At 45.6% G+C, this 25,227-nt stretch overlaps 2 protein-coding genes across 6 annotated transcripts; both read left to right on the plus strand.

Moving 5' to 3' along the window:
• The first annotated feature begins 1,907 nt into the window (after positions 1 to 1,907).
• LOC123080124 (zinc finger CCCH domain-containing protein 19) lies at positions 1,908 to 13,616 on the plus strand. 5 transcript variants are annotated; one of them, XM_044503008.1, is made up of 16 exons: positions 1,908 to 2,321; positions 2,465 to 2,544; positions 3,052 to 3,245; positions 3,595 to 4,477; positions 4,583 to 4,704; positions 4,823 to 4,882; positions 5,763 to 5,813; positions 6,665 to 6,735; positions 6,907 to 7,064; positions 7,151 to 7,267; positions 10,696 to 10,752; positions 10,864 to 10,908; positions 11,490 to 11,555; positions 11,912 to 11,977; positions 12,322 to 12,387; positions 12,727 to 13,616. In XM_044503008.1, the coding sequence occupies exons 1-16, from the start codon at positions 2,230 to 2,232 to the stop codon at positions 13,245 to 13,247; spliced, it is 2,649 nt and encodes an 882-aa protein (XP_044358943.1). In that variant the 5' UTR covers positions 1,908 to 2,229; the 3' UTR covers positions 13,248 to 13,616. The 5 variants fall into 5 exon arrangements, with proteins under 5 accessions (XP_044358943.1, XP_044358947.1, XP_044358945.1 ...); XM_044503010.1 differs by having other exon boundaries at positions 1,942 to 2,321; positions 12,736 to 13,616; XM_044503009.1 differs by having other exon boundaries at positions 1,944 to 2,321; positions 7,154 to 7,267.
• Positions 13,617 to 19,542: 5,926 nt separating this feature from the next.
• LOC123080126 (NAC domain-containing protein 48) lies at positions 19,543 to 21,726 on the plus strand. Its single transcript, XM_044503013.1, has 3 exons — positions 19,543 to 19,878; positions 19,971 to 20,245; positions 20,779 to 21,726. The coding sequence occupies exons 1-3, from the start codon at positions 19,713 to 19,715 to the stop codon at positions 21,235 to 21,237; spliced, it is 900 nt and encodes a 299-aa protein (XP_044358948.1). The 5' UTR covers positions 19,543 to 19,712; the 3' UTR covers positions 21,238 to 21,726.
• The last annotated feature ends 3,501 nt before the right edge of the window (positions 21,727 to 25,227 follow it).

Below are 25,227 nucleotides of genomic sequence, written 5' to 3' on the forward strand. Positions count from 1 at the left end.
TACGAACAATTCCCCAACGAGCTTGAAACACTCCAAATGCCCTCTCCACATTCTTCTAGTTGCTTCCTGCATTGTTGAAAAGTGGCTTTGTTTGTTACCATGTGGTTCGGATATGGTCTTCACAAACGCCGCTCATTGAGGATAGATGCCGTCGGCAAGATAGTATCCCATGTTGTACTCACGATCTTGACTGTGTAGTTGCACGGCGACGACTCCCCATTGCAAAGCCTCCAGAAGACCGGAGATCGTTGATGTCATTATAAGATCCCGACATTCCAAAGAAAGCATGTCAAATCCATAAGTCATTGATGTCACCCCGCTTTCAGTATGATGTTGGCCTCTTTGGTGTGAGCTTGATATATTCCCTACAAACTTTTTGGGGCAGTTCTTCCATTGGCAATGCATGCAATCAATTGATCCGAGCATTCATGAAAACCCTCTGGCCTCTCCAATAGCCAATAATCTTTTTGTGTCCTGCGCATTTGGTTCTCTCAGATATTCTGCTCCAAACACCTGCACACCACGACGCGGGCAAACTTGACAGTAGCCTTCAGGCATGTGCTCTCCCCCATCTTGACCATCTCACCAACGGCATCTGCGGCAGTACCAAGTCTCAGAGCAGCCGTGCACTTCTGCTTAGCAGAGAAAGAAAGTTGGCTGCAACAATCCCTTTTGAGTTTGAAGTAGTCATCGTGTGCCTCCACTTCCTCCATAATGCGCAAGAACAATGGTTTCCGCATGCGAAAACGGCGATGAAACCATGGATCATCCGGAAAGTTGGGTTCGGAACAAAGTAGTCCTTCTGCAATAGCCGTGCTCCAAATACTCTATCCCGATTGATCACGCTTCTTCCTTTGATTGAGCCCTTGAAGTTGAGAATATGCTCCGCCTGCCAGTCCATTTCCTCTTGCATGCTCATGAGCATGATCATGTCCACTTCTTCGTCCGAATCCGAGGAACCAAAAACCTCATCTTGAATCATTTGATCAAGCTCCGTCGATCCATACTCCTTGCCCGATGAAGCATCAGAATTCAAGGTTTTCCATAATAAAATCACAAAAAATCCGATCAGACAATGTGTCGAACACATAGAGCGCAAGGCGGAGTCAGAGAGTTGCCGGATGTACCGCGGTGACGTCCGGGCCGGCGACGACGGGAGAGAGGACAATCGTGCCGGTGCTGGCAGCACAGAGGCTAGAAACGGCTGCGGAGCGCGCACGGCGGCGGAGCGGTGAGACAGACGTTGATGAGGACGAAGAAGAGAGAAGAGAGCAAATGGACTGAGTAGGTCGAGGGGGTGGATTTGGTGTGTTTTCATGTGGGGTCGGACTGTAGGGTCCGACGTGACGAACGCGCCCGGGCGCTCTTATATCCACCCCATATTTGGGCTGAACATGAGAGGTGCTGGTCAACCAAACGTTTGAGACTCATTTAAAACACCCGTCTAGGTCGTATTTTCGTGACCAGTCAGTGACAAGATCGTTCGCGCGGCCGTTTGAGTCGGATTTGAGACGCCCGTAGATGCTCTAATTTCCTTCAACAAAGGAATGATCACCATGTAGCATGTTTCTTTGTTGCGAGAGGACAGGGAGCTCCAGAGTCCAGACGCATGGCGGCATGGGAACGGGGGCAGAGCATAGAAGCGTGCCCGGTTCCGCTGGACTGGGTTGCCCGATCAGCGCTAGGCAGTTCCTGGTCCCGGACCTCGCGAAGCTCCGTTTCCCCATCGGGGCAGGCAGGTGATACGCAGTAACGCAGATCGCGTGATCGCACTGCACGGAACGGGCTGGCGTCGGGACTGTACACCGCAGCGCCAGCGCGCACATGCGGCGCCGGAAGCCGTCAGACGTCACGCGATCGACCGCGACCGCGACGCGACCCGACCCGCCCGCCACGCGGCGACGGGCCAGGCGACACTTGGCTCTGCCGCCCCCCGCGGCCTCGACCGGAAACGGCCGCTCCCCACCTGAACCCCGACGCTCCTCCGCCTCCCCACCCCGCCCCACTCAACCCCGCGCCTCTCGCTCGCTCGACTCCTCCCCTTCACCTCCCGGGGCGCATTAACACCTTCCTAATCAGTTTCCCCTTCGCATCCCCGCACCAATCCGCGCCGCGTTCCAATCCATTTCCGGCCCCTCGAATCATCCCCAAACCCTACCCGCCGCCGCCGCCGCCGCCGCCGCGTCCCCGCCCGCCGCGCGGGCGCAGGGGGGCAGGGAGGAGGAGAAGATGGGCCGGTGGGGGATGAAGCTCGGCGACATGGCCGAGTTCCAGTGCTTCGTCTGCAAGGACGCCGGCGACGTCCGCGTGTGCGACGCCAGGTGAGCGCCGCCCCTCGCCGCGCCCCAGGGTTTTCTCCCTCCTCTGTTCCGCGGGAAACCCGCGCCGCGTCGGCGGCCGGCGAAGACAATCGCCGCTGTGAATTTCGCTGAATATTAATTGCCCTGCCGTGCCGTCCTTTCAGGAACTGCCTCAAGAGCTACCACCCGGGCTGCGTGGGGAAGGAGGACGACTTCATTGATTCCAGTGACCAATACGTTTGTGGTGAGCGCCTACGCATAGTCGCCCCTGCTTGTTTTACCACGCGCGACCTGCTACGGGAATCGGCGCTACGTTTGTGCGCCTGTTATGCTGCGTGTCCACATTGAGTCATTCATTATTCCTTGGTCACGGCCGAGGATCCTAGATCATGTCCTGCACCTGTGAGACGAAATACCTGCTCTTCATGTTCCCGTCTTTTTCTTTCATGTAAACAGAAAACTGCTGGATGCTTAACCTTTAGGACACATATGTTTTTATCATCGTCCCATCATCATGCAGCATGATAGTAAACTCTGTTCCAGCGCCGCAATATCTCCATCTAGGAACTTCGCAGACATAAGCACAACATGTTGCAATGGGAACACATATCCTTGGTGTTCACTTCACAGCCTTGATTATGCCAAACACTACATAACTCTCGCCCTGACTTCAATTTATCAAATGCTTCCTTTACTTCTGTCCTGTAAAATAATGGTACTGGTTCTTGCGCCTAATTTTAACTATTTTCAGATTGGCATAAATGTTCTAATTGTGGAAGTGATGCACTCTATTTATGCTTATGCTGTCCAAGTTCCTCTGCTTGTGGAGACTGCTTTGGAAAAGTTGATTTTGTCCCAGTGAAGCAGAGCAACGAATTCAACATGGGATTCTGCCGCAGCTGTTTTAATATGGCAATAGCGACTGAGAAAGATGATGCTGAAGAGGTAACGACATGCATAAGGAATATGGTCATATGCATACCCCCCCCCCCCCCCCCCCCCCCCAAGCTCATTTTTTAATTACAATAACAAGCTTCCATTTTTCAAAGTGGCACTAAGTTCCAATTAGCATGCATGCTATTCCATTAGTTGTCACCCCCCCCCCCCCTTCCCCCCAAAAAATTAACAGCCTTGTTCCTTACCATAAAGCTATTCAGTGTATATTTACCTGCACTTGTGTTGGATTTCTTAGTAGATAGAAGTCAGGCTGGCTTAAATAAAAATGCCAGTTTACTCATCCAATATGTTTTTTCCCTTTTGTCTTTTTCTGACAAGAGTTCATGTGCATCTCCAGGCAAAGGTTGTTTTCGGAGGTACCCCGGAGCACTATCAAATATTGTTTAAAGATTACTGGACAATACTTAATGACAAGGAGTGTTTTACATTGCTCGACTTGCAACTAGCAAGTATTCGTCATAAAAGAAGCCTACAGTGTAAAGAAGGGAAGGATTCGGACGAGTATCACAAGACAGATGGAAAGCCATTGGGTGACAATGATGGTGCTGGTCCATCATCTCTTCTTGACACAATGGACAAACCAAATGAAGTGCAAGCAACTCTGAAGAGAAAGAAACTGGAGAAGAGAACATATGTTGGGTGGGGTTCAAAAGAGCTAACAGAATTCCTATCATGTATTGGTAAGGATGCAAGCACGCCTCTTGACCATTTCAAAGTTGCTGAAGTTGTCAGGGAGTATGTTCGACAGAACAATCTTCTAGATGGTAAGAAGAAGAAATCTGTCATGTGTGATGAGAACCTGCATTCTTTATTTAACAAAAGGAAATTTAAGTACAACATGATCCATAGCCTGGTGGAAACGCATCTTTCCGCAAATGCGATTTCAGAGGATGAAAGTGATGGATCTGTGGATGATAATGGTTACACGGTGAAAAAGAAGCCTCGGAATAGTTTGGAGCCAAAAATACCTAAGAGTGTTTCAGGAATAGACCCAATAATTCCTAAGAGTGTTTCAGGAATAAACAAGAAATGTCTTGCTGCTCTCAATCCGAATAACCTGAATCTGATTTATCTGAGAAGAACCTTAGTTGCAAAACTTCTGACTGAGCCAGACACATTTGAACAGAAGGTTATTGGCTGTTTGGTCAGAGTGAAGAATGATCTCAAGAGTTATACTTATATGATGACTAAGAAATATTACCAGATTGGACTAGTTACAGGTAATGTCCAGTTGAATCCACTTGTCTTCTGATGATCCTGCTATTTTTTTTTCCCATTTTTAGGAAGGCCTTAATTTTCTCACCCCGTGAAAACATCCATAACAGGCATTAAGAAATCTTCAGAAGAATACAAGATTAAGAATACATGTACAGATGTTCTTTTATGTGTTTCCGGTATGTGGGATGATGTCAAGATCTCAATGCTATCAGAAGAGGACTTTGAGGAGGTATGTTTTGTTCACTCCAGTAGGATTTATTTTAGCATTGGCCTGGTCACCTACTCCAAATACAGCCTTCTTTTTGAACTGGCCTGGTCAAATAATTCTCTTTTATTCTTGATAACAGGATGAGTGCAATGATCTTCTGAAGTCGGCCAAGAAAGAGCTCTTCAAAAGGCCTACTGTGGTAAGTTTTGTTTTTTAACTGCAATGTTTGGCCTCCTTGTGCTATGCGTCTGTAGTCAAATTGGTCTAGGCATTTATCTCTCTTTCTTCTCTGTTCCCATTTGATGCATCCATGACAAACAAATAATACTTGAGGAGGAAGATCAGGCCTGCATTATTTAGTCACAACTCGTAAGGAAGGGATTTGTTTTCAAGGAATTGACTGTCGGTAGTCCTTTTGGATACTGCTCCCTCCGTCTCAAAATGTAAGACATTTTCTGATACTCCCTTTGTATCGAAAAACGCCTAACATAGTTACATTTTGAGACAGAGGGAGTATTTCTTTCTCTGACATTATGTAGGATAGAAAATGTTGAGTGTCTCATCAGGAAACTCCTGTGTTTGTTAATACCTGATCATTGATGTATTTAGTCTACTCCTTTTGGTCATAAAATAAATGTCATTCTGGGCAGTAAGTTCTCCAAATGCAGTTTGGATTAGCAGCTTCTCCTGTAACAATTGTAGAACCAGATTAAAATACAAATTATGAGGTATTTTTGAGATAGATCTGCCCATACGATTTTCCTGAAACGAAATCAATCTAAGTATTTTAATATTCGCGACTACATTCTTGGCCAAAATTTAGACTCCACGTGTCCCAAGGTGTCACTCTTTGATTGGAGGGGGTAATGTAGAAAGTGCACATGAGATCAGACAGCAAATATTTTGGTACCGTACAAACCAGCTTGTTAATTTTGTGCTTTTTAGTTTCTAATATATTGAAAATGTTTGAAGGGCTTATTCTTTATCCCTTTTTAGTGTCATTCAGTCTCTTGTTTTACTTAAGCCTTTTAAAACATTCGTGTGCTTCTCTTAATGCTCAGGTTTGTGCTTTTTGACAGGCTGAGTTAGAGGAAAAAGAGGCAAGTGTACATGCAGACATAGTAAATCATGTAAGTGCACTCTGATCACTTCAATTTGGAACTTATTGTGGTAAATATTGAATGAAAATACATATAAATGGGAAAAATTTATAACTAATTGGTTATCTGAAGCAATATAGAAAGAGGCCAGCTGATTATAAATCTTTTTGAGTAAAATAGTGCATGACTCAGCAAAAGATTCTTATGTACTCTTTTAAGTCTTAACTCTAACTGCATAAAGGAGTATCACACTTTCAACCTTGGCCTGTGTTGAACTTGTATATATTTACCAGTAGTTGTTTTGTCTTTGTCTTTAGTTTGATATTTGAAATCTTCTAGTATTATAAGTTTAGGGTAGACTTGTTCATGCTCAGGTGAGTCAGTCTGGACTGTTTTTTTGACACCTGAACAGTTTCGGCCTTCTTCGAATCCTGATAAAAGGTAAAATGTAATAGACAGATATTGTATTAAGAAGATTATGAATGCAATATTCTTCCCTGAAAATCAACAATGTTTTTAGTGTGGACATGACCTTTTAAGATCAGGCTTTAGGTTCGGCGCTGGAATGACCTCTAGCTAGGTGGTTGGATATCATTTTTCCTAAGTTGGCTGGATTTAATGGCGTACTCATGGGGTTATTAGATTTTCCCAACCATTCTTCAAAAGGAAACTTTTTAGATGTTTTTAGTAGAATGCTACCTTCATTGCATGCTGAATTGCTTATGTTTGTTATATAGATACCATATGGAGCTTGAAAGAGAAAATCTGGGTTCTCATCAAACTGAATAGTAGTGCTCCCTACTAATATATATCGTTTCTTTCTCGATATCCATATGCTTCTACGCAATAATTGGCAAAGTTGCCTTTTTTTTTTCCTTTAGTGGTTTCATAAGGAGCTTCGAAAATTGGAAATGGAGTTGGAACGAGCGCGTGAGAAGGGGTGGCGCCAGGAATATCCTTTCCAGATTGACTGTAATGATCATGCAGCAGTAACTTGCCATGCTTGTGATTCGTAGTTTTGTATAATTTTTCATATTATTTTACTATCGTGTATTGCCAGCCTACGACTTAATGCACAGGAAAGAAACTTTGTGTGGTTCTTTTTTCCTTGACCAATTCTTACTATCCATGACATAAGTTGTCAAAAAATGCTTCTAAGCACACCAGAAGAAAGACAGCGCCGTCTTGAGGCGATCCCGGAAGTTATTCCAGATGCTGAAGAGGAGAGTAAAGAAACTGGGATTGAATCAGCAGCGAACATTCCTTTTCAAGGGAATCGAGGTACAAATTTAAATATATAATACTAGTTATTTTTCTCTTTCATTCTAAAAGCTTTATATTCATAATGCTGCCAAATATGTTCAAAGCAGAAGAAAGACAGCGACGTCTTGAGGTGATCCCCGAAGTTATTCCAGATGCAGAAGAAGGGAGTAAAGAAACTGAGATTGAATCAGCAGCAAGGAGCCCTTTTCAAGGGAATCGAGGTACAAACGCTTGAAACTTCTGTTCTTAATTATATAGATTTTTTTTATCTTTCATTCTATAAGCTGTATGTCCTTAATGCTGCCAAATATGTTCAAAACATTGCATCCTCCATCCAATATCTCCCCATTGGTTCCCATTATGGAAACCAACATTACAGAAGTTATTTCTTTGCTGATTCTTTGGAGAACTTTTAGTTGTTAATTATACTGTCACCAACTATTTGATTTTGTCACTGCACAATTCTTGTGTGAAGTTGCAGCATAAGTTTTCCATATCATTTTTTCTAAGTCCAGCATTTGATTGTATTTACCCTTGTAGAAGTCTATTATTTATTACATCATTACATGGGAATTGTTTGTCAGGGAAGATTGTGATTTAGTATTTACAAGCAGGCAAGTAAATGAAACATAGTGCGGAGGTGAATGAATTTTGAGTGAATATGACTAATACCTCCTAAGTATCAGAATTTATGCATGTGTCTGTGAATGCATATAGTATGTATGCTTAGGGGTTGGTACGATGTACTCCCTCCGTTCCTAAATATTTGTCTTTTTAGAGATTTCAAATGGACTACCACATACGGATGTATATAGACATATTTTAGAGTGTAGTAGATTCACTTATTTTGCTCCATATGTGGTTACTTGTTGAAATTTCTAGAAAGACAAATATTTAGGAACGGAGGGAGTATAAGAGTAGACATCAGACTATGAAAACCCGCTGTAAACATTCAGTTGACATAGCATAATATGATTACAAGGGAATGCCAAACATCAACTCCTCTAAAACATAGGCTGTTTACATCCACATTTCAACATCATCCAGAACTTAAAAGTAGTGTACTTTATCTTGGATGACTCATCCATTAGTTGATCTGAAGTTATTTACCATTGAATTTGGTCGTGTTTTAAACTATTCCTGAACTGTTTCCCCTTTCAATATATTTATAGTCCTGGTCCTTAAACTGCCATCTTATTTAGGTTCAACTGCCAAGTAACTTACCTCTGCAGAGGTGTTTCAGAGATCCCCATGAAGACGCCTTACATCAGTTCTTTTATGATCCTTTGAAATACTAATCCTTTATGTGAAAAAGGAGCCGTCACCTATTTTGTAACATGGTCGATGCAGAACATGTGCATGTGTGTTAGAAGTACGAGTCGACACAGGTCTTGTGTTTCAGAAGTTATGCTCATTTGAAAAAAGGAAACGTTTTGGATTTTTTTTTTGCTTTTGTTGTATAAACTATAAATGTTGACTTTGTGACCTGTTTACCAAACATTGTGGAGTCAATTGATTGAACATTATGTTTACATTGGCCACTTCCTTTTTGCACCCAAGTTTTTTTTCTATTTCGAGAAAACATCAAAGATTGTTATCTCGATGCATTGATAAAAAATGCCAAAACAGCAAGGTTTATGTACATGTACATGCCTAGGGATAGGCCATCCCTCCATAAACACGGAAAACCATTTAACTGCCAATGTCTGGGAGAAGCCAAACTCCTGCGACGCCCACCAATTTTTGACATAGATAGTAATAGACTGGCCTTTTCAATTGCATGCCTAAATGTTATAACACTTATCTTATATATTTAAAACATGAATGTTACCTTCTGAAACAACTCCATTTAACACCAATTATCCATGCATCGTGAGTGCTATCAAGAGACATTTGTAGTCCTAGAAGAAAGCTGAGATAAGTTGTCGGCCACCTCCATTGTTCAGTAGCCCATTGAAACCAGTCGTTCGTTGCATCTGCACTAGGAGGCATCTGCATTAGGAGTGCTCCCTGTAAAACTTCTGCAACACCTGCACTTGAAACTAGCGCATGGAGGAGTGGCCAACACAAATTGGTAGTATGTACACGTGGTTACTGAATTCCTGACATTACAACTGTGGATAACTTGAGCAATACTGCACCAATGCGTGCAAGTGGCAATAAGGCCTAAACTGCTTGAGCACTTTAGCTGGTGAGGCCTATATGGTTAGGTCGAGCAATATTTAGCAACTATCCCGATGCAATCCCGGTTCATCTAAATTTAGCCGTTGAAGCCTAAATTATTTGCTCAATCAGTACCTTAGCTACATCCTGGCGATCAAACTAAAGCATCGTCCGATTTTCATAGATTCTCAAGCTTCGTTAAATAAGGAAACAACCTGTACTATAACCCCAGCTCGCAATTTCTGCTGCAATTTGACTGGAGCAACTAGTCAAACCTAGATGATATTCTAGCAAGTTTACCTTAAGCGATGGTATAACCTGCTATTAGATAGGTAGGTTCGGGTGGATTTGGCATAATACGCCTTCAATGTTTTGCAGCTTGTATTCTCACCATATTACCACCAATGACTCAGATTGCATGCTCGGTATTAAACACCGGGTTGTGCATATATAGGTATATTAAAATAAAGCAGTGGGCCCTAATTTTAAGCGAATAGGTATTGTGTTAATAAATTTGTCGCCAGATTGCGTTTAAATTGTGTTTGCTGATGCTTTTTTTAAAGACCGACCTGGCGCAGTGGTGAAGTACTCCCCACTTGTGCCAAGAGGTCCCGGGTTCGACGCAGCCCTTCTGCATTGCACTGTGCAGGGTGAAGGCATGCCTTTGCACCTTGTATTCTCAGCAATTACCACCAATGACTCAGATCACATGCTCCGTATTAAACACCGGGTTGTGCATATATAGGTATATTAAAATAAAGCAGTGGGTCCTAATTTTAAGCGAATAGGTATTGCATGAACAAATTTGTTGCCAGATTGCTTTAAAATTTTGTGTTTGTTGATTATTTTTTAAAGACCGACCTGGCGCAGCGGTGAAGTACTCCTTACTTGTGCCAAGAGCTCCCGGGTTCGACGCAGCCCTTCTGCATTGCACTTGTGAAGGCATGCCTCGTATAATCCTTCCCTGGATCCCACCTGGTGTGGGACCTTCTAGCACTGGGTCTTTCCTCTTTTTGTTTTGTTTAGATGCCTTATATATTTTCATAACAAATACTAGATTTTCTTACCGGAAAGTACTTGACTATTTCTGTAGTGTTGCAATATTACTTCAACGTATAATCTGGACCCAACATAAATTATGGTTCATATTTCTTCCCAGTTTCATATTTGCTTATGCTTTCCTTTTTTAGGTTAGATACCTAGTGTGCAAACTTTAAAGTGTTGAGTGTAAATTTGTTTGTATTCAGAATTGCACCTTTATAATCTGGAGTTTTATTTTTGAGGTGCATGTCATGAGTCGATTCATATTTTTGGAGTTGAGTTTATTTTCACCATGTTTTCTCCCTTAGGGTTCCATTCCATGTATATTTTCTATTCGTCACCTCTACTTTTCTACCTAACAATAAGTTTCATTGCTTAAGCCTTTACTTCTTACTATTAGATCAAACTTTTCAATATAAAGATCTACTCTCCTTTCTTTTCTTAGGTGTGATACAGACAGTAGCTGACCCTTCGGAAGTTGGCATAGATGAATCGCTAGAAGGTTTGTATTTGGTAACCAGATATGGGTTTTTCTGAAAGCTTATGTTTGAAGAGACTATTATACCCATCTTTTCTTTAATTAACGTACTGGCAATCTTCTCTCTGTCTCCAGGTGCATCTCTGCGACATGACGCTGCTTGTGAAGTTGCTTTTGAAGGTACTCTACAGCAATTCTTTCTTTCCTTATTTGCATCTTTTGCATTGTTAGTAGCCATTGCCAAGTATCTATTCTTATGTAGTAGACTGCAAATAAAATAAAATCTGCATGTCCTCTCTATACTGCTACCTGAAAATGGAATAGCAAATCAGTACTCGTTTGGCGCTTAGAGAAAAAACTACTTAAATATCAGACAAATTGCAAGGAACTAATGCTATACATTCCACTTTTGTAGCCACTATTAACATTTGACTTACAACGTACGCTACCCCCCCTCCTGCGGCTGTTGCCCAGTAAAGTTCAGTATGATCCTTGTGAGGAGTTAGCACTATGTCTGATCCCTATGAAGAGTTCTACTTTCTTGTGTCTAACATGCTGATATAATGTCTGTAAATAAGAATATTCACATATGAGCATAGTTTATCTGTTTCCGAGGATTAGTGATTGTGTCTGCTATGAGCTGTCCTCTTATTTTAGTATGTTACTCTTATCTATCTTCTTCCATGGCTCCTGATTTATTGATTGCATGCAATTGCTATTGTTAGAGTTGGATCTTTATGTATCCATGTTAATCCTTGCAGCTACCGGCAAAGCCCTCTGCAATGGTGGCACTCCTGGTCCTGGATTGCACACTCCATTGAACAAAGGTCAAATTTTGCTACTCGACCCATTCGATAGTTATGAACATATTAACTTGCCGGAGGCTTTTTATGCCGCATATTGAGTTACTGGTCTTGTGAGGAGTTAGCACTATGTCTGATCCCTACGAAGAGTTCTACTTTCTTGTCTCTAACATGCTGATATAATGTCTGTAAATAAGAATATTCACATATGAGCATAGTTTATCTGTTTCCGAGGATTGGTGATTGTGTCTGCTATGAGCTGTCCTCTTATTTTAGTATTTTACTCTTATCTATCTTCTTCCATGGCTCCTGATTTATTGATTGCATGCAATTGCTATTGTTAGAGTTGGATCTTTATGTATCCATGTTAATCCTTGCAGCTGCCGGCAAAGCCCTCTGTAGTGGTGGCACTCCTGGTCCTGGATTGCACACTCCATTGAACACAGGTCAATTTTTGCTACTCGACCCTTTCGATAGTTATGAACATGTTAACTTGCCGGAGGTTTTTTATGCTGCATATTGAGCTACTTGTCTTGTGAGGAGTTAGCACTATGTGTGATCCCTATGAAGAGTTCTACTTTGTGTCTAACATGCTGATACAATGTCTGTAAATAAGAATATTCACATATGAGCATAGTTTATCTGTTTCCGAGGATTGGTGATCGTTCTGCTATGAACTGTCCTCTTATTTTACTCTTATCTATCTACTTCCATGGATCCTGATTTATTGATTGCATGCAATTGCTATTGTTAGAGTTGGATCTTTATGTATCCATGTTAATCCTTGCAGCTGCCGGCAAAGCCCTCTGTAATGGTGGCAGTCCTGGTCCTGGATTGCACACTCCATTGAACACAGGTCAAATTTTGCTACTCGACCCTTTCGATAGTTATGAACATGTTAACTTGCCGGAGGTTTTTTATGCTGCATATTGAGCTCCATTTTCCATCAATTTATGAGTTCGGTCCTATTAATAACGCAAGTATAATTAGATCGCAGTGGATTGTGAAAAAGATGCTTAGCATTTAGCTTGCATTTTACCCGTTCGTACATACATGGTTTACTATTCTGGTTGTATGGTCGGAGGTTTGATCAATACCACCTTATTAAATGCATTGAAATACTATTCCTAAACCATGTGATAGTAACTGCTTTTCTGCCTGTTTCCCTTCCCTAATAAAAAATAATCTTGTGAAGTTATTGCAGTTACTGGAGTCATTGATATCGACAACGAGGAGGATGGAAATGGTCCTAGCCATCACAGTGGTTGTGACAAACAAGATATCATCGATCTGGTCAGTGATGACGACGAGGATGTTCAAATGGAGCAGCGTGAGCCAGAACAGGCAAAATGTGATGGACCAGAAGCCGTTAATGGGATCGCTGCGCATGCACATGACGGACCGGAAGCCGTCAATGGGGTCACCGTACCTACAGTCCGTGCTTCCAATGATCTGGATGGAAACACGGGGCCTGCATGCAGTACGTCACAGGCCATGGCGCGTGATCCCGTAACCGTGAATGGGACAGGCAAGTCAGATCAAGGGTGGCTGTACAAGGATCTTCAGGGGCGAGAGCATGGGCCATACCCAATGGCTCAAATGCGGGAGTGGCAGCAAAGTGGGTACTTCCCTGAGGGCTTCCGCGTGTGGAGAGCAGGGAAATCAAGGCGGGGGAGAGGCTACATGTTGCTGATAGATGCCATGCGGCTGCACTAGTGCAGTGGCCTCTTTGCGTTGCATTCTGCTTGGAAAGCCTTGGGGAGTACAATTTTGTTCGTTGCTTTGCTCAACTGTAACTGAGCCGGGCACCATTATAGTTGATATGTTATTGTGGATATTTGGTTTGGGTAGGAGATGGTCCAGAGTGGAAAACTCTCTTGCTGTACAGCCAACTCCTTGCTCCTCTCCATTCCAGCAACATAGTCATTTTTTAGCAGATTCTGATGCAGTTAATTCCCATAGCATTGAAATTCAGATTTGTTTTGTGTTGTCAGTGTAGATTGGATCCTGACAGCAATAGTTTGGGCCTATTTGATTCATGCCCGTACTTTGTTGAATAAAAGCTGGTACACTTTTGACTTTTCATGGCAAATGTTTTGTTTATCACTGTTCTTGTAAATCTGTGACCTGTTTTCTAGCCACATTCCCAACAAACTATTATAGCTTACATATCTTTTGTTGAAGTTAGTTATGACCAGGTCACCACACCGCAGCCTAATTTTCCTATGCCGTACCGCGGAGAATTCCTGGATTGCGCTTCGAAATGTGATCAGATAGTATATAGATAGATAACGAGCTGCTGGTTTTGCCCATGCTTGCGCTGACACCCTTTGATCTGCAGTCGTCAGAGCAGGAGGGCCATAAAGCGACGTAGCAGCTCTTTGCCATCCGATAAGCACCCGACGAGCTAAGATGCATCTTTAGCTGTTAGCGCCCATTCCGGCCCGCCCAAAGGGAAGGGCTGCGACTTTTAGGAGATAAAGCACTTTCTAAATATAAGCACTTTTAGATATTTCAATACGAGCTACATACGGATCTATAACATAATTCTTCACTTATTTTGCTTCATATATAGTTCATATTGAAATATCTAAAAAGACTTATATTTAGGAACAAAGGAGTACCAGTCTAGCAAGCTTATATCATGCATAAAGCAGGAAACATCTCAAATCACGCACCTTGTGCAGAGTCTAAATTTTCCACCGATACGGATAACCACTGCACTGGGGCGATATGAATATGTACATACATCCTTTTTAAAGCGTCAATATGGGGATACGTTCGACTGTTTTATAATAATAACAATGGAACCTGGCTCCCATCTGGGAGGCGTATGAAAAATAATAATAATGAACATGTTATCATTTAAGCATCGAGCTATTTAGCGTGTATTTAGTCCATTCTCCTCTATCTTCTTATCCATAATTCCAACAAAAGCCGATAACCAACGGCCAAACAAACATAAAAGTTCAATTACAGTTCTGGCAAAAAAAAGTTCAATTAGAGAGAAAAAGGGAGGAGGAGGAAATCATCAGCCTGCCATTAGATAGAAATCTATAGGAGAGTGGTGGGAAGAGAAAGCGGGGGCACCGAAGAAAGAAGCCCACCACCGGCTTACCGATGGCACTGCTGGAGCCTGAGAGGGGGAGGCGAGTATCCCACCGCTGCCAATAGTGAGTACAAAAGAGAGAAAGAGGATAGGGAGTTGGAGTTTAGACACCGGGATCGGGACAATCCGTGGTTAACATATGCCCCTTAGGGCATCTTCAACGCAAGCTGCTTATACAGGCGCTTAGGTGAATAAAAATAAATATTATAATTTAAAAAGCAACCAAGCGTCGGTCTGTTTCAACGCTAGGCGCTAATTAATAGACGCTAATAAAATCAGCCGGTGCAGCAGCGTGTTATCCCGTACGGCAAAAAAGGTCTAAGCGCCCGCTTCTATTTCTTGCGTCGACGCATCATGTGACGCCAGGAATTGAAGGCCTAACCGTCAATCCAGCAGGATATATATCCTAGCGTCCCTGTGCTAGCGCCTGCATTGTACATGCTCTTAGGGCTTTGAGTGCGCTAGCCGTATCAAGGAAGTATATAAAACATATCTACATTAAATTTATTGTCTATATTTATCGATACTCCGTTGATACGTATGGGACGTATCATCAACGAATTAGTATCGGATATGGTATCTAATACATATGTGATGGTTGGTGGTAGTATCCGTGTTTTCGAGTAGTCAAGCGAAATTTCTAATGGAGATCAAGCTCCATGGAGCCTGGAATTTGACAAATTCAAAAATTGAAATTTAGAGTTCCAAAAAATCTTTCCTACTCATAAAGATTGAAGTTGGTGGTGAGTTCACATATAGGTCGAACATCCTTTCCAAATAAACACACACATCGTATTTTACTCACATGTGAGATCTACATAAATAACAAAATACACTATTTTCATGCGAGACCAACTTCTTTGTAGAAGGAACAAATAAAAAAAAAGCTAAAAATGTGACTTCGAAAAGAAAACTTAAAATCGATCTTGGTTGTAGTTCTCTTCCCAACCTACTATGGTCATTTAAATTTCTCTGACGCTGCATGTCTCTCACTGTATTTTTGCTATCTTTTCTAGTCGTAAATCAAGCAAAGGTAGGACAGTGGCATTATTTCGCCACCTCTAAGCCAATGCTTTCGTGGTAACGCACGGGCATCATGCTAGTTATAATTTTTTTACACTTGTACCTAGGCATGTTTCCACGGTGTGCAAAGTTTCATGATGAAATACATTATGATATGAGCTACACAAAAAATGTTTCTTTAGATTAAAAAATCATTTATTAATAGTACATGTACTATTCACCATAAAAAGTTCATGATTTTGTTACTTTTGTGCATATCACATAGCAATGCATTTCATAGAATGAAAGTGTACACACTTGTAGCCACCTATCCTATGTACACACGCATTTCTTTCCAGATTGTTTCGAAACTTTGAAATGTGGTTTTTGAATTGCTCAAAATTTGGAGATCCATGGAGCCCGAGAGGATAAAGTCCACTCTCGGAGTCAAGCACGGCATATATGTTAAGTTTTTAACAATAAAATGCAGTTTTCTGGACTTAAATCAAGCACACCTTTTTTTGTTTGAAAATTAAATCAAGCACACCTTTTCCAACTAATTTTGTCCACCGAACGCGTTGCATGCCAGAGGATTCATTCTAATCTCGTGCGGATACGAATACTGTCCACTTGTGTCACTGTTATCTGAATACTGTGAGGATACTGTGATCACAGTGATGCTCATCTTTCTGAATAAATGGCTGGACAACTCTCCAGAGGCATAAGCTAAGATTATTACCATCTCAAATTGCAGAAACAGTGGGCAAGGTCAAGCGCAGCTAGCAACCAGTGTCGATCACCCTCCAGATAAAAAAAAACCAAGAAAAAACACACCCCCAATCAAAAGGCGCGCACGGATCATGCCGGATCCTGTCTGCGTGCCAGGAATCAGGAGACACGATTATATATATGCCCTCCAGCTCTGTCAGACTGTCACATACCATGTACGCACGCGCATTGTTTATCAGCCACTAATCGATCCCGATTATACTAATCCGACGTGCTCATCCAGCCAAGCAAGCAGGCGCAGATAAACAGACTAAATAAGCCATGGATGGAGGCTTCGGGAGCTCCACATCGCCATTGGAGTAGTACAATAATGGAGGGCTGAGGTCACGGAGTTAGGTCAGCGACCGCTTTCGCCCCTGAATTATATATAAACGGAATCAGGCGGGCGCCATTAGTTTGGTTCGATCAGTGGTGCCGACTGATCAAGAGACAGCCTGGGCGATTTGAATAAACTAGTCGGGGAAATAATGCTTGCATCGGCAGCATTGCTATCGTCTTTGGAAGCATCCAGCGATCGGCTGAGGATCAGGATTTTTAAAAGAGTGCAGCGTAAGCAGATTGGAGGTTATATTAGTTTATCCGGAGTAGTGAGGATCACACCCAGGATCCATGAAGTTACGTCAATCAGAGAAGCAGCATGTAAAGAATGGGTTCGTTCTCTGCCATGCGGACGTGAACATGCCGTCTGTCAGTGTGGAGGAAAGGGTGCAATCATGAATCATGGCTGCGTATATGGGTCATCACGCCAATCGGCTAATGTTTGTCTACTCACTATTTTCCGGGTGCAGCGATTCGGTGCCCAGACTCATCTCCATCTGGCCATAAAAAATTTCACAAAAAATACTGTAAAAATTCAAAAAATTCCGAATTTTTTCCCATGATAGACAATTTATGGCGCGAGGTTCGCTTCAAATTTTAGCTCACTTGAACATCTGAGTAGCTCTCAGCAAAAAAGACAAATCGGGTCAAAACAGTACATGAACAGTAAACTGTTTTACAGACCCCGAATTTATCTTTTTTGCCGAGGGTTGCTTAGTTGTCCAATTGATTTGAAATTTGGGTCGAACCTCACGTATCCCTAAAATTTTGGATTTTTTTGAAATTTTCTAATATTTGTTTAAATTTTTTATTCAACACGGGTGCAGATGAGCCCGGGCTCAAAAAAGAATTTCCCCTATTTTCCCTGCATTTTTAGGGATACGTACTACTCCCTCCGTAAACTAATATAAAATGTTTTAGATCACTACTACAGAGGAGTTATAATTAAGTGAAAACAAGCAATATAGTTTTTTTTGTGAGGAACAAGCAATATACTCTCTTCATAAACAATTACTCCTTCCGTCCCACAATATAAGAGCATTCTTGACACTACAACTAGTGTCAAAAATACTCTTATATTGTGGGACGGAGGGAGTATAAGCTAGTGATCTAAACAATGCTCTTATATTTTTTTCGGAGGGAGTAGTTTAGAGAAGAAACTTATTTCTGCCGAACAAGAGTGTTGCTAACGAGACTGTGGACTTGTCCTGGAATCAACTTGGTCCTGATGCTTCGGCAAATCAGCATCAATCAAGTAAAAAGCATTCACTAGTCGGCAGTACGTGGCAGCACCTTCTCACAGTAGGCAAGATCCTTTCTGTAGTTCTGACAGTCAGCAGGCTCGATCTTTATCTGCACGCGCGTCCAGCTCCAGCTTTCCGCCTACACGGGAGGGAAGGAAGGAAAGATCGCAAGAGGGGATAGAAAAGCGCCTCGCGTGCTCCATGTCTACGTTGCCGACGCTGAGGATTATCGTATCGCTAAACACCCTCTGTAGTTCTGGCCGATCCACGCCACAGGTGTCAGCCAACGGATCATGGGTTGTACTAATATATTTTTCCTCAGGCACCTTGAGCAGGCAGACGCGTCCCGTTCAAGCACGAAACAACCCTGCACGGCTACGGCTAGGTGCGCGCGTGCATGATTGGACGTCACCGATCCACCTGCACGTCGACCGAAGCCCCGACGATCAAATCGAATCGCAGTCGCACCAAGAAAATCGGAGACGAAAAGGAAACGAACGCGCGGTCGACGGGTCAGCACGCCATCTCCTCTGCTTCCGGGGACCTCGCGCACGCTCGTGCTGCCGGCGGGAACAGGAGCCGGATCACGCTGGCGGCGCTGCCACTGACTGCAGCGCAGCGCGGCTCACGGGACGGCGAGATCCGGAACAGTTGTATCCGGGGCATATTCCTTCCCCCCGCGCGTGGACAGTGGGCGCACTTTCTTTTTCTCAGCCCATGGGCCATGGCCGGATCTGGATAGGCCTGGATGGTCTTTTCGTGTCGGTTTTCTGCACCGGGCTGCGCGTCCAACACCGGCCGGGGACGAACCAAGAGAGGCGGTTGATTGATGGATTGATCGATCGACCGAGCGGAAAGCAACAAACCGCCCGCGAGCTGGGCGTCCAACACCGATCGAGCTCGCTGGAATCTACCAGTCCTATCCATCCGTCCATCGATCTGCGCGCATTTCTACATCACCCGTGCCATGCCATGGATCCAAAGCTACAGGCAGCTCCTCAACAGAAAACCCTAGCACTGTACCTTTGTTCGATAAACCTAGCACTGTACTCCCTGCCTATTGCTTAGTCTTCTCCACCCAAGACCTACCAACCCCCAACAACACGTACGTACGCCCAACACACACGCACACAACGCATCGTCGTCGTCTCATCATCGTCCTCATCGTCGACCCGTCGTCGATCGGCACGACACGACTCATCCTTATCCACCACGTCCCCGACGCCCGGCCCGCGCACACGAGCACCGCACCCGTACGTACCACCACGCCGCCGGTCCCGACCCAGGACGGACGTGTCGCGACGGCACGGGCCGCGCGCGCGGTCCCCTTCCCGAAACGGAACGCCCGTCCGTCCGCGTCAGCCGCCCCCGTCCAAGCGCGCTGACGTAAGCCATGACAGAAGCGGCGCCGCCGATCGGGGCTCCACGTGTCCCGGTCAGCCGGTCAGCGCCCCCGCCCCTCCCCGCACCACGTGTGCCCTGCCCCGCCCGGACCACACGTGTCGCGCCCCTCGCCCCCTATAAATCCCCCCCGCCTCGCCCGGAACAAGTTTCAGGCCTCCTCTCCTCCCTCCCACCTAGAGCAGCACAAGAGAAGAAAGAATTAGCAGTAGAATTCAGAGCAGCAGTAGCAGCGAGTGAGCGATAGAATCACAGTGAGGCTCGTTGGATCGAGGAGATTCGCGTGAGGAGGCCGATTAGCCGACCGATCGACCGGAGATGAGCGGCGGGCAGGAGCTGAATCTGCCGCCGGGCTTCCGGTTCCACCCGACGGACGAGGAGCTGGTGACACACTACCTCTGCCGCCGCTGCGCCGGCGCGCCCATCGCCGTCCCCATCATCACCGAGATCGACCTCTACAAGTTCGACCCCTGGCAGCTCCCGAGTACGTCCTCCATCAATCCTCCACGCGCTTCATCCGTCCAGTTATATGTTTTAATCTTTGGAATTAAGCATGTCCTCGTGATCTGCTTGCAGAGATGGCGCTGTACGGCGAGAAGGAGTGGTACTTCTTCTCCCCGCGGGACCGCAAGTACCCCAACGGGTCCAGGCCCAACCGGGCCGCCGGGTCCGGCTACTGGAAGGCCACCGGGGCCGACAAGCCCGTGGGCACCCCCAAGCCGCTGGCCATCAAGAAGGCGCTCGTCTTCTACGCTGGCAAGGCCCCCAAGGGCGAGAAGACCAACTGGATCATGCACGAGTACCGCCTCGCCGACGTCGACCGCTCCGCCCGCAAGAAGAACAGCCTCAGGGTAAACAAACCATCCCCATGCATGCCAGCCTCGCAGCAGTAATTCCAGTATCTTCTACTAATAAATCACCTTATTGATTAAAATGAAATCGCCGTAGATAGATTAGATCGACCGAAGATATTTTAGTGCGATATTTCCACGATATGCCAATTACGACGGCACAGTGGATTGTTGCTTTCGAGATAAATGGGCGGATAGGCGGCGCCCGTGGATTTGGGCCGCGGGATTTCGCGGCGGATGGGCCAGGGGGGCCGCACCCCGGTGCCACTTGCTCAATGATTCGCGCTGTGTGAATGCGTTCGATGCCATCGTCCCTTTCAGTTTATGGACCCATGACTCGTGCAGCCATGGGAGCCCATGCGACGGCGACGGCGCCGACGGGAACGGCGCTGTACCGGTAGATAGCATCGCAGCAACTGGCCGACTCGATAATGCTAAAATAATGAAGCTTTCTAAATGATTCGACTGGTGTACTTCGTCATGTGTGATCTGCGATCGTTTGTCTGACATGTTTGTGATTTTGTTCGGTGCAGTTGGATGATTGGGTGCTGTGCCGCATCTACAACAAGAAGGGCGGCATGGAGAAGCCGGCGTCCGTGGACCGGAAGCCGGCGGCCATGGGCGGCTACGGGGGTGGCCCTGGGGCCATGGTGAGCTCCCCGCAGGAGCAGAAGCCCGTCATGGGGATGAACGCCAACGGCGGCGGCGGCGGCGTGCAGCCGTTCCCGGACTTCGCGGCGTACTACGACCGGCCGTCCGACTCGATGCCGCGGCTGCACGCCGACTCGAGCTGCTCGGAGCAGGTGCTGTCGCCGGAGTTCCCGGCCGGGGAGGTGCAGAGCCAGCCCAAGATCAGCGAGTGGGAGCGCTCGTTCGCCTCCGGCGGCGACCCCGTGAACCCGGCGGCCGGCTCCATGCTCGAGCCCAACGGCGGCTTCGGCGGCGACCCGCTCCTCCAGGACATCCTCATGTACTGGGGCAAGCCGTTCTAGGCAGCAAAGAAACCGATCGGTCGATTGAAGCGAGTACCTCCTATCCTTGGCGTTTGGGCGATGAAACGGGCGAGCCGCCATTGTTGACCTGATGAAGGGGAGATAATTTAAGAAGATATTAGACGGGAGATAAGACAAAATCAGGTGCTTGATGACGACGAAGATTGGAAGGTGGCGGCGATGACACCGTGGGTCCCCGGGCTCTCACCAGCATGACATGACGTGCGCCAAAGATGCTTCAAAGCGTTCGCCGCATTGCATCATATCGGGCGGGCGGTCGTGCGCTAGCAAGCATGCATGCATGCATGTGTGTGTGTATATGGATGGGTGTACATACATGGAGAACATGATTGGTTCGGTGCAGGGGTTGCTGTCTCTTGATTGGTTAGTTGCAAGGGTTTATTGATAAGTTGATACCTATAGTCCGATGGTAGTGTAAGCCATTCATCAAATGAAACTGAATAATATTTTATTGTTCTTGCCCCTCCACTTGCTGAGATCTGTCAAGAAAAATTCTCCGTGGCTGAATTAGGCGATCGAGCTGCGGTTGGTGATCTCCGGAGAAAAAATGGTGTGTAAACAGTGATATTCTTGGCGTATTTACCCGCTCCCGAAGAGCACTCTTCACCGACGCTAGCTAGCTGCACGCGGTCCAGCTGTGGGGGAGATTAGCTTTCGTACGGAGGAAACGTGTTTGTGGCCGCGCCTTCCAGGAAGGAGGAGGGGAAAACGTGACGGAAATCAGCGGTGCAGGCGTTGAGCGGACTTTTAACCTTGGACGCACGTACGGCTGATGCTTATCGAGGAAGACCGTGTGCACGTGTGTGCGGGCGGGTGGACCCCGAGAATTCACGGCGCCGGCCGTGCGCCTGGACCGGCTGATTTCCACGTTCACACGTGGATGGATCACGTTGGACAACCTCGTGCTTATCGCCTCCGGTCCGGCGGGCGGCGCGGCGAGACATCGTCAAGGCTCACCCGTCCGCCAGACTATTCCCGATCCATTTTTTTTCTTAGAAGACTATTCCCGATCAGATCACCGAATACGAGTGCGTTTTCGTTGAAGCACGCCACAGAACTCCCGCGAAAAACAATTCGGTGGTGCATGCAGGGATTCCGTGGCCAGCATTTTAGAGCAAGCCAACGCGCCGATCCATTTCGTTTGCGCGTGCCCGTTCGGATTGAAATGAACACAAAAGTCGGTCTAACACTCCGTTTCAAACGGACGCGCGTCCGCTTTTTATCCACCGCGTGATCCATTTCAGGCTCAAATTTGGCCCTCGTTTTCCGGTGCGGACAAGAGAAGGACGTGCGCGACGCCCTCCTACTTCTCCCTCCAGCCGGCCAGTAGGCGGCACAGCCACCACTAGTAGAAAAAGGGCCTATTGTCCCGGTTGGTAAGGGCCTTTTGTTCCGGTTTTTGAACCGGGACTAAAGGGTCGTCGTTACTAATGCCCTAACTCTTTAGTCCCGGTTCTTACACGAACCGGGACAGATGGGCCTCCACGTGGCCGGTGCGGCGAGACCAGGCAGGAGGGCCTTTGGTCCCGGTTGGTGGCACTAACCGGGACCAATAGGCATCCACGCGTCAGCATTTCAGGGGCTGGGGTTTTTGTTTTTTTTGAAAGGGGTTTTGGGGGGTTAATTTAGGTGTTTCATATATTGTGTTAGCTAGCTAATTAATAGAGAGAAGTGTCCTCTCTTATCTCCGTGTTTGGTCGACGCTACGTACTATATACGTATGAAGAGGACTAGACACGCTAGCTAGTAATCAAATGAAGGAAACAGAAGATCGTCATGAACATATGCATACAGAGTGAAGTGATATCGACCGCCTCTCCTTCTCCGAGAGATTGGTCGAACAACAAGTTCTCGTATATCTATACGACACTACTGGCTACATATATACAATAATTATCTCTTACAATATAATCTCCTAACTAAATTGTAAGAACACAGGGTCCACATAGTATTTTCCGTTTTCAGCGATCACGTGGTCAAGGAAGAATGCCGCCAATTCCTCTTGAATTGCTCGCATACGATCTGGTGCTAAGAGTTCATCCCGCATCCGAAAGATCTAATTTGAAGAAGGGGTCAATACATATATATATGAATAAATGAAACTCAACACAAATGATGGTAATAAAATAAAATTGTGAATATTATTGCTTACGCACTTCATATTGTTCGTCAGAGTAGCCCCGCTCATAGGTCGTGTAGCGGATGGACTCGCAAACGTAGTATCCACAGTAATTATACCCGGGTTCCTGCCGCAACCACTTTACAAGAAATAGAGGTCAATCAAACTGATAAGCAAACATGCTAAATGGTATTGATGAAACTAGCGCTTGAATCACTAGGAGATGCGCGGAACATGCTACTATAGTACTTACTTTCGGGTGTTTAAATTGCAGCTTCTTCGGCAGTCCCGGAGTTTTTTTGGTGAATTTTCTCCAAACCCTGCCAGAGAAAGAAAACAATTACTTGATATCAGGAAATGAACAAAGTTGCTGATATGGTGGATAATGATCGATTTAACTTACTTCTCGAGCATTTGTCATGTCCGCATAGTCCTGGGGATCTTTTCGTCTCGAGTTTAAGACGGTTACTACTCCCTGCTCAAGCTTAATCTCTAGGAGAATATAGTGGAAGCTGCGCACGCATGCATAAGTCATCAATTACATTACTATAACCTGGACTAATAAGGGAAATCGAATATGCACAAGACAGTAACACTCACTTGAAGTTGTAAGGAAAGAGTATTATATCTTTGTTTTCATTTATTACCAACGATCGTAGCAAGTTGGCCTCGGTATTTTCGGCATGATATTTAACCTCAGTTGCATCTATGAGATTTGTGTTAATGAACCCAATACCACCGATTTGTTTTTTCTTCAATTCGGCGATCTTCAATCTGCATAATATAGTGAGGATAATTATAAATACATGCAATGAAAGAGCTGGCCTATATAGAGAGACATAATGACAGAAGTAGTACTACTTACAGATAGTAGCAAGTGATCGTTGATTTATCGAGGGCCTTTTGATTGAAAAACTGGAAGAACTCCTCAAATGGAACATTCAACAGTTCAATTCCAACGAGGTCATGCTCCGGTTTAACTCTCAGCGTCAAAGTATTCCTCCCCCTAGACTCTCTGCAGATTTTCATGTACCAATCATGTAATCTTCGCATCATCGTTGTTAGAGATCTTTCATCTTTGACGAGAGGCTTCCTGTAATGGTATTTGTGTTCGTCCACCTCCAAGATATCATAATGTACATCGTCGGGCAGGTAATCTCCAAGATTGCTATAACCGGGCACCATCCTCGGATCATCAGCGACGATGTCGCTAGACACCTTGAGCGGGGGGCACGATTGGTTCGCTTGTTCGCCGAGCTGGGCAATTTTTTTCCCAGCTCGTCGTTCTTTTAACCTTTGATCACTGACAGTACTTCCCGATCGCTCCGCTTCGGCAAATGTCTTTGCAATAATGCGCTCATAGTTGCCTTTCGGCGGAGACTTTGGTGGTTTTGTCAGGGCAGCCAGAGTGCGCTTCGCTTTCACCGGATCTACCTTCTCCTCCGGAGGTGGATGTTTATTTGCTTTCACCCCTTCAAAGAAGTTCGTCACTTCGGCTCGCACGATCTTCGTGGTTTCCTCCTCGGTCCTCTCGTATGGTAACTTCTCTAGAGTCTTCAGAGAAGGACTGAATCTGTATTGCCTCCCGCCTCTGGCTGTACTGCTAGACGCCGGCAGAGCAGACGGAGCGGCTGCGGCTGTCTTCTTTCCTTGCTTACGAGGCGGAGGAGAACGACTACGACGCGCCGGAGCAGCCAGAGCGGCGGCGGGTCTCTTTCGCCCTTGCTGACAAGGCGGAGAAGGAGGAGGCTGGCTGCTCTAGCGCGCCGGCGCAGGCGGAGAAGGAGGCGGAGTGCCGCCACGCGCCGGAGAAGGAGGCTGAGTGCCCTAATCACTCGCCGGAGGAGGAG

This window comes from Triticum aestivum, chromosome 3D (assembly GCF_018294505.1).
Source record: "Triticum aestivum cultivar Chinese Spring chromosome 3D, IWGSC CS RefSeq v2.1, whole genome shotgun sequence".
Taxonomy (NCBI): Eukaryota; Viridiplantae; Streptophyta; class Magnoliopsida; order Poales; family Poaceae; genus Triticum; species Triticum aestivum.